The following is a 10166-nucleotide window of genomic DNA, read 5'->3' on the forward strand; positions in this document are numbered from 1 at the left end:
CTGTGCATTGTTCTTCTCTTTATAATAGAGTTGATGTATAAATGCTTTTGTATCTATTCCAATGCTAAATAAACGGCACGGTGGCTTTGCTGGCCAACGCGCTCATATATCATCTAGCTGGAGTGCCCGTTTGAGTAGTGTAGACAAAATTGCCCATGTTCTCCACGCGAATTCAAGTTTGGTCGTTTCAAGCCAAATAATTTAACCCAGAAACACAAAGGTCGTTTTTTATTTTCAACATGTCTAGATTAAAGCCTTTTCCCTCAAAAAATCCCAAAAAAAGAACATTGTTTACAGAGGTGGGATAGCAATCTTTTCCTTTACCTTCCAAATCACCGTTTCACTGCACTAAAAATAAACCTACGCTGATTTACTGTGAAACCTGGAATAACTCTAACGGAATGTTATAAAGTTGCATTGAGAAAGACGGCGCGAGAACAAACCAGTAGCTAACCTGGTAGAAAAGATATAGTTTGCCAAAAACAAAAGTTTATTTTGATACGGGCCGTTAATAACAAGAAGTGTTGAATAATATAGTGAGATACCAGCGATCCTGGGTCGTCCCAGTCCTTTGTCTTTAAGGGGTTGGGTTGGACAAACGGGTTCATTTGACATAATAATTTTGTCCGTTAGTCCCCACAAAAGGAATGCAATGACCCAGGACTCATTAGGACCTTTGCAACAGCCCATGGCTTCACCCAGTTTGGGATGATATTCAGCAGTGCCTAAGCTATAACATGCCCTGCACACTTTAAGATTTAGTTTTCTCTTTCAACTTGTAAATTGAAGTCCTACGAAAATTGAGGCCCCTTCTAATGAGCCGGGCAATAGTACCAGCTCGGCTGCCTAGATCTTAGTCTGAGAACCCAAGACGTCAGCAACTGGACCAGCCTGCCCTGTCATACGAAAGGCGTTGGTTTCTACAGAAATTGTGATGTTTGGTGCTGTGTTGGTGGACAAGTAAATCAAGAAAATTTGGTTGTTTGAACCGGTTGCTAAAGGTCGAACTGCCACCGTGAAAAGGCTACATGGCTGAACGCTTCGAGGGTTAGCCCTTTCTCAAAGTGAATTTACAACACACCAAATTTACTGGTAAGACTGAGATCTCTGGGCAAGCTTCGCCTACCGCGCTCACATTAAGGGGCCCTTAGAATCAATACGGCAACTATGATCACAGTCTTTCGAAACTTTATATTTAAAATATTCAATTTCCACAACGACTACAATTATTATTATTATTTTATCAAATAACAAATTGAAAATCACACTACATACAAGGATAAGTTCGAGGATTGACCCCAAATCCCTCCCACATTTGAAGGGATTAGGAGAATTACTATCAAAAATCAATCGAATAGAAAAATTATGGTAGGCGAGTAGCTTTCAAGCATTATTTGAGCTTTGAGTATTATTTTCTCACAGATACAGAGATTTGGAAATCTTTAATTTTAGTAACATTAATTTTGGTTATGTTTGCGGCACAGCACCTCTCTCCCACTTCATACATCACTCTGGTGCATCAGAAATTTTTGTTGCATCGTTCACAAGAATTTCACCTCTAAAGTTCAACTTCCGCAAAACCGTTTCATGTCTTACTACTACCAATCATGTTTGCGATGACAGTTAGCTGCCTTTTTAAAAGAGAAATTGACACAGTGGATTGAAATTTGCCAATTACAACACAGGATCTGACCCTTTCTGACCCTTAAACCAGGGCCACTGGCAGTCACTGACAGCAGCAAAGACAAAACCGATGATTGAAACAATGGAGTCTGCATGGTTGTGAAAAGCGAGAGTTACTGGACCGCCTAATACAGAAAAGTACAAAGTGGATTGAAATCCTCTAATCACAACACATAATTCGATCCTTGGACCTGGTCACTGCAATGATTGAAAGCACCAGAAAAGGAAGCCACTGATTTACTTTTTGACTATTTAAAGAGTCTGAGTGGTTATACCAGGATCAACGAAAGTCCAATCCTGCTCTAAATTCACAGTTAATGCGTGGTGGCTTTTTTCATTGGTGAGCTTTACGTTGAAGCCTAATCGATTTCTCACATTTGCAGGCAGGTCCCTGCAGTTTTGAACATGGCTTATCTGACTGTACATTCCTGTTAATATTGCTCAAAAAAAAAAAAAACTACCTCTGCAGCTTCAACAGCAGCCATGAGCCTTCTGTTGTGTATTATTAACGTTAATATTTTGCGAGGTCTCCTCACTGTCCTTACTCAATTGTTTCTTTAGAATGTCCTCAGCTAGGTTGTAGAATGCTTGCTCTATGTGGACGTTTGTTTTAGCACTTGTTTCCAAAAATCGGATGCCATGCTCTCGAGCAATCTGTGACGAACAGAACACAACCAAGTTCATTACAATACATAAAATAACTCATTCATGCACATAGCAGTCAAGTTGATGGTAACAAGCTAATCCAACCCACAAACACCCTGTCAAGAGGATGGACTTTAGTTCGACACAGGGATCGAAATTGCGACCAATACAGTCGCATTTGTGACTGAATTTTTTTCTCTTTGCAACTAAAATATCTGGATAAGTTGCATCTCTGCGACTAGCTTTCAGCTTTGCTCTTTCAAAATAAAGGGTTAGCAGTTGCCACTTTGCCGCTACTTTTGCTAAAATAAAGAAAGGGAACAATTATGATGTTTCTCGCCATGAACTTTTTTTCCATCTGAACATATGGAGCACAATAATATTCCCTTGATCATTCACCATTTTCAATATTTCGTTACACAGATGTATTGCAGGCTCATATTTTTTTTGTTACACCACTGGCAACACAATACAGCATGGTGACTTTGCAACTAAAATTTGTGAAATTGTGACTTTTTTTTTTAAATTTGAGCGGATACATGTATAAGTTGGTTGGCTTAAAAGGCCTTTCACTTTGTTAGTTTCCCTGTCCGTTTTTTGATAAAGATGTTGCTTAAATTTAAAGGGGCCTTTTTAATATATTTTTTTGTAAATTCTGGTTGATAGTGCCCATTCAATTGTAATATGATAGTTGGAGTGAAACAAAATACCAAACACTACTGTAACATTATTCACTCTGCAAATTGTCCACTTCTTAACTTTTTTTGAAAACTGTCTTTGTTGATGATTGCCAAAACAAATTCACCTATACACATGTAAACTTATGGCAGTTATTGCTTCAGTTCTCATCTCACCTGGTCTCCACGTTCCTTGCTGACGACTCTTCTGTCATCCATGTCACATTTGTTGCCAAGAATCATCTTTTCCACGTCTTCATTTGCATGCTGAAAGTGAGCAATCAAACAACTGTTTAAATTCCAAGGGTATTCTGCGTAACAGTTGTTAGCAACCCCATTATTATCGCTGCTGTTATCTTTGCTTTCATTATCACACAGGTCACTTGAATAATCACTGTCACCGTCACCAGCAATGACGTAGGCATCATCTTGGTCGTCATCGTCATTGATGCGCAATGTCATTGTCATTGTTCAGCACTGTCATCGTCATTGTCATCATCATTGGTCGGCACTGTCATCATCATTGTCATCATCATTGGTCGACACAGTCATCATCATTGGTCGGCACTGTCATCATCAATTTCACTGTCCTTGATCAGCACTGTCATCATCATTGTCACCGTCATTGATCGGCACTAGGGAGCTTAAGCACGCGCGTTTTTGAGACGCGGACGGCAACCGGAAGAGAACATTTCGCGTGCCAGGACAGTGGTATCTCCCAGATATTATACTAATCATCTTTAATGGAGAAAAGATACTTAGCTATGTAAATGTGGTTGTGTGAAGACAAGTTACAAGGGAAAACAGCTCACTTCCGGTTGCCGTTCGCGTGTCAAAAACGCGCGTGCTTAAGCTCCCTATTGTCATCGAATCGTCACCTTCATTGATCGGCACTGTCATCATCATCGTCATTGTCATTGATCGGCACTTTTGTCGTCATTGTCATTATCGACTACCGCTGTCTTTGCCGTCGCCATCATCATCACCATCACTGTCACTGTCGTCATCATCATAGTTACAAGTCTTTTGGTTCATGGTGACCATAATTAACTTTTTGCGGAAACATCTTCAGGAAGAGCAATGTTGGGACATCAATTACAGCATATCAGGAAATTTGTGATAAACTACGGATAACACCTGCAGATAAGCCACACCCTGAATTTAGCAGCTTTAATTTTGGAAAAAAAGTATTTTGAAAGAAATCAAAATAAATCCAAAGTCAAGTCTTAAGAAGTCTTCTTCATCCACTGTTCATCAAACGTAAACACACTGTTGACAGGAATTTTTCTTCATTCAACACAGTTTTTCTGTAGATTCTTGCATTACAACAAGAACGTTCATTGCTTAGTAACCAGGCATTAGATCGGATGCGAAGATGGAAAACTTGACACCAGAAGCAGCCTTTTTCGAATCTACCTGCAGATAAGCCGCACCCCCAATTTCTAGCAACAATTTTTGGAAAAAAGGTGCAGCTTGTCTGTGGGTGTTTATGGTATCTATGCATTGTTGCAAACAAAAACTTAAATAAAATACTGACATACCTCTTCAATGTTCCTCAACCATTTAGAAATGTTATCAAATGTTTTCTCTTGAGTTATGTCATACACAAGCATGATTCCCTGTGAATTGGAAATTGTCAGAAACATTAACAAGGAAAATACACTGATAGTATTGGGCCCCATAATTTTTTTAGGACCATTATGATAACAATTTGCAGACAAATTTTCAAAAGCTATATATAATGAAAGTATGCATGGATACTCTGGGGTTTCATTAAGGGTCAGACACCGGGCAAACTGACTGGCTGATGTGAACATGACTTTGCCTGGTTGCTTTAGAGATCTCGACGGTCTGTTGTTTTTTTTTTAATACAAAGATTGTCCTTTTTCCATTTAACTTTCAAAATGTCACCACTTCATATGCTGTGCTGCGTTCAAATTCAACTCAGGAAAACAAATTGCACTATAACGCAATTGCGAATAGAATTGCACTCCATAAAAGACCATCTGAAATGTCCCAATGTTGCGTGTTCAGCCAAGATAACCATTGATCGTGAATTATTTTTCTTCGTGAGCCGAATTGCCTCCAGCTGAGGAAAGGCTGAGTAGTGAGTGCACTTTTTTTGTGTCACATTGATGAAATAATTTTGTCTTGTGGATGTTGGTATCAAATCATTAAATTGTCTAAATATGGTGTGATTTTTCTGTGGTTGAAGAACATTGCTTTGGGCATCAGAAAGCAGGAAAACACATCTCTGCAGCTTGAGAATTTCAAAATTTTCTGGGGGAGCATGCCCCCAAACCCCTCCTCAGGAAAAAGGCCCAGACGGCCTTCCCAATAATTTGCTGACATGTTTAACCCATATGTCCTCCTGCTTCAAACCTTAATGAAGCTCTTGAATACTATCTGTGTCAGTGTTTAGCAATTTTTAACAACACTGCACTATTACATGTATGTTTTGGGAGAAGTCATCCCTGCTATATTATATGTAAACTGAAAACCATTTTTACTGTCAATAAGCTTTAGAATAATTATTGTCCAGACACAGAATGCATCTCTCACCCATCTTTAATCTTTATATATAGGATGACTTAAGTGACTTATTATTCAGACTCATTATGCATCTTTATTATAAAAACGCCAATGAAATACTAAATCACTTCTCAAAAAGCCATTGAAAGGTTTGATATTTATAGGTAACCATGGCAACAGTGAATCTTTTCATGTGTGAAGATATCATGTTTTCGTGTGAAAGCTCAGTCACTTGGTATTTAATTGGTGTTTGTATAATAAAAATAGAGCTTTGCACCTTATTGAACAGTTTAACATTATAAATGTGCAGATATTTTGCAAGCTATGTACTATTTTTCCAAGCCCTGAATGGGCGAAGAAAAATATGAGGAACAAGCAAGTATGACAAGTAATCAGCAAGTAAGACAAGCAATAATATTTACCATAGCTCCCCTGTAATATGAAGTGGTTATCGTGTGAAAACGCTCCTGGCCTGCAGTATCCCTGAAAAATAAAAAAAACTTTACCGCAGTGCAATCTCATGGGTGTCCTGTGGCAGGGTTGTCAAAAGTTCAGGCTGCATATAATTGCTTCTTTCATCTCATTTTTGTTAAACCTTCTGACAACCTATTTCTGATGGGCTGGCTTACTCACAAGACCACTTGAGTTCCAGTGGATAAATTAACGTTAATAATGATTTGTCTTAACTTACAAAAGTAATAATAATATTTATTGACACAGTGCAGGTGACTTAACACATGCCAAACATAATATTAGCCAGTACAAGATTTTGCATAAGCATTGTTTCCAGGCCTTGCCCACGATGTTGCTTATCACTGTGATATTCTATGATTTACTCAAGTTTGGTTATGTTTTATTGTCCACAGATGCCCACTTAGTTTGTGATTAGTTCAAATGTGTGTTGACAGAAGACAAAACTTTTGGTATTTTCAAGCTAAAGGCACATTAATTTTACCAGCGCAAAGGGAGACTTAAATTAATTTTTAAAAACACTCACAAATCCGCACTTACGGCGTAACAAACAAGTTGATCGTGCCTTTCGTGCCCTTTGAACAGGGAATCCAAATATCGTGCATTTCGTGCCTTGTTCTCGTTCACCGATCGTGCCTATGGAGTCTTGTTATCGTTCCATGATTTCGTGCTTTTCGTGCCTTCGTTTGTACATCGTTCCTTTCGTGCCTAATAATTTGCATATTTCATACATCGAGCCCTTTATCGTTCCTTTCGTGCCCAGATTTTTCGCGCGAAAGCCGTCGCGTTTATAACATTTGCTGTAACTCCCATTTGATGCCAAAAAAAAAAAAGACAAAAATAAAAGTAATGAATGGAAAATCATGTCTCAGTATTTTCTTTTGGTAATCCCATTGAACAGTTATACAATCTGCGTTTCCTTGCACGACGCCGCAAATGCAGTAAGTACTCGTAGTATAAAAGGCTGAACACTGTCAAACAGAAAGAGTTGCCGCAAGATCAAGAAGTTTGCACGAGGTGAGTTTTGTCCCTGTCTTCGCTTTAAAAGAAAACTTCTCACTTACTTTGCTTAACTATTAATTATTTTGCTAAACTTCATTTAATATGATAAAGATGAGCTGAGATTGTTTCTGCAAAGCGACTTTTGGAAAGCCAATTTAGCGCTTATCGGAAATTTAATCTCGGCTGCAACAGGCAATCAAAATTATGGTTGGATTGTTAAAATCTTTTCTCGCAAACCTCGATTGGCATTTAGTGTGCTTTCGATTGGGAAATCCGGATTTAGATCTTAAAATCCGGATCTTTTGACGTCTTTAATCTACAGAACGGTCGATTTGTAAATTACGGCGGATTCTCGGGTAACTCAACGATCAATTCGCCCGACACTTGATATAATGATATCGCTGGCAATAATTCAGACAAAGAAACAAGAGGTCCAATGGTAAACAAACAGCCCAACAGAACACAATTTTCATGAATGTCTTCTCGAACGTTTCTTGTATCGGCCCGGTTCCGGTTTTGGGCGCGATTGAGTATTTCTTTGGTCACGTAAGCCTGCGAGCGCAGGTTATGGTCATGTGGGCACGAAAGGATCGGGCACGATGGGCACGACAGCTGAGAACGATAAGGCACTATTTGCTCTTAAGGAACGAAAAATGGAACGCATTTGACGAAGTGGGAACGATAGGAACGATAAGAACGGGAACGAAAGGCATCATTTAGACCACAAAGATGAATTTTTTGGGTGGTAAGTCAGCGTGACATTGTAAACAAGACCTTTTATCTTTAACCCTGCTTTAAAGAGAAAAGAACTGACTCGTAACGGTAAACACAATCTATGTGCATGGATTTTTTGCCACGATCTTCGTCTATTTTTCTTTTAATACGAAAATTAAGAGGATTAAGTCCGGAGCGTTTTTCACTAAGCAGAGGGAAATTTTTGAACCTGGCTTTTTGCGGACTCTGATCTCGATTGCCCGGGTGCTCGGCAATAAACAACCATCATTTACAGATTGCACATACTTTCTACAATATTTTCCCAAAATTTTATGACCCTAACCTTGTTATAAGCGCCAAAATTGAGAGTTTTCTAATGTCACTCAAAATGTTACGCGAGTGGTAACCAACATCATGCGCAAGGCCTCCAGTTTCTCTTGGGACCATTATAAGTCCCAAGAGAAAATAAAAACAATGCTTATGTAAAATTTTGGAGGGACAAACAAAGAGTATTATGGTATTTTTCATATTCGCTGATTGATAATCATTAATAATTATAATTTTTCATTCAAGTCAAAAGGTTATGCAGCCAAACATAAGAACTGTCCATAATATTTGTAAATTAGTTATATATTATATTTTAGGAGAGGGCCAGTTCTCAACTGTAATGTGTCACCCTCGGTAAATAAAGTTATTTATTTATTTGTTTCTTTATTTATTTAAGAGCTCTGCCATTTAAGCTAACGTAATACAAGCAACAAAATCATCCAACTTGCTTTGCAACATTGGTACGAAACAAGTCAAAAAGCAACGTTGTGTGTTTTACATCCCACACACAACCTGTCCCGCAACAAAAGAAAAAACTCACACAGTATTGCAAGTTGCTGCAGAGTGTTGCAGAATGTAGAGATCCGTTCTTCTTTCTGCAACATGCTGCAGCAACTTGCAACACATTTGTTTGTTGCGAGACACGTTGTGGGTGGGATGTAAAACGTGCAACATCGTATTTTGACTAGTTTCGCCGGAATGTTGCCAGACAAGTTGGAAGTTTTGTTGCTCATACTGTATTACCTTAGCTTTGAGGAGACAACAAACCAACTTGGGGCAGGCACATCAACTCAAAATAATGTTAGTTTCCCTTGAGAAAGAAAAACTGGAGACAGCAGAGTAGCAAAGTAGGGAACCAACTGCTCCCTCGCAGAGCGGCGATTTACAGTTTGGGTGAACCTAGTTCCAGCTTCCTTCCTTTTTCCTAACCATTAGCACTTCTGAGGTCCTAGTACTATGTTTGTGTGTAGTCACAATCATCTGTAGGTAGTGTTTAGTGTTTTGTGTATTTTGTGTAATGGGTATTGTAAGTAGTGTAAATACTGTTTTGTAAGTAGCTTGAGTATCTTATTGTCAATAATGTAAGGACAGTGGAATACATAAAGTAAGTAATTTGTAAGTTATGCTCTTTGTGTTGAAATAAATTTAATTGTTGGGGGGAAGAATGCTCCCTCACAACAGAGTAGGGAACCAACCAAATTCAACCCACATACATGTAATTAATGACCTCTGTTCTTGGAATCAATACAGGGCCAATGTTGGAACCTGAGTGCTCTCGCCACTGTGCCATCCCTGCTCCTCTAAAGTTAACAAAAAAAAAACACATACCATATCTGAAGTTTAATCTTCTTTCCTTGCAGTTCGATGGTCTTTATTTTAAAGTCAATTCCTGAGAAGAGAGATCAACTTATGTGAATACAAGAAAGCAAAATTGAAAGCCTGAAATCCTGAAATCCCTGTCTGTAACAAACGTAGTTGTAGTCCAAAGTCCAAAATCTACTAAGCCTAAAATAACATTATAATAGATGCCAATTACTGTTCCAAATAAGTGGCAGGTCTAGGGTCCAAAATCTGATAAAGCTGAAGACCTGACCCCACAAATCAAGGAAAAAGTGAAGACACCACTCCAACCTGAGCCAAGCTTGTCCCCTTCAGACTTCCTTTGGGTACCCCACCCCCAAAAAAATAATAGCTGGCTTGGTTTCTAAGTGGACCACCTAAGTTATTTCCTTAGCTACAGTACTGAAAATTCTAAACTTAACAAAAAAAAGGTACACGTATTTTGTCCGCGTTGGAATCATCAACATCAAACACTAAAGCTCTTATCCGTGTATTGTACAAAAAGTTCCAAAATTCTAAGCTAAATGCAAAGAGTATTTGCACCAATAGTATTGGTGTTTAGTGATAGTCGTGGTAGTAAATTCTTTTAATAGTGTTTCCACTAAGGTAAACAGAATAATACAATTTTTCTGTGAAAAGGACGAAAAAACACTAGCTACACACTAGCTCCACTTTTAACCCTTCCCAAACTGTATGGGCACAACCATAATACTGGAAGCCTCCTTTGGCCTTCACTGTTATAGCTTCTGTAAAGTTCTGAGCAAAGTTGTACCA

The 10166-nt window shown here is 38.6% G+C and overlaps 1 protein-coding gene across 1 annotated transcript in view; it reads right to left on the reverse strand.

Moving 5' to 3' along the window:
* Positions 1 to 211: 211 nt before the first annotated feature.
* LOC138045469 (ras-related protein Rab-10-like) overlaps positions 212 to 10166 on the reverse strand; it is an 11942-nt gene continuing 1987 nt past the window's right edge. The window contains exons 2-6 of the mRNA XM_068891985.1: positions 9381 to 9441; positions 5960 to 6020; positions 4547 to 4624; positions 3183 to 3272; positions 212 to 2337 (exon numbers count right to left, since the gene is read on the reverse strand). Coding sequence (XP_068748086.1) covers positions 2155 to 2337; positions 3183 to 3272; positions 4547 to 4624; positions 5960 to 6020; positions 9381 to 9441 — 473 coding nt within the window. The 3' untranslated portion in view covers positions 212 to 2154. The remainder of the gene's footprint in view (positions 2338 to 3182; positions 3273 to 4546; positions 4625 to 5959; positions 6021 to 9380; positions 9442 to 10166) is intronic.

The sequence above is a fragment of the Montipora capricornis genome, chromosome 4 (assembly GCF_036669925.1).
Source record: "Montipora capricornis isolate CH-2021 chromosome 4, ASM3666992v2, whole genome shotgun sequence".
NCBI lineage: Eukaryota > Metazoa > Cnidaria > Anthozoa > Scleractinia > Acroporidae > Montipora > Montipora capricornis.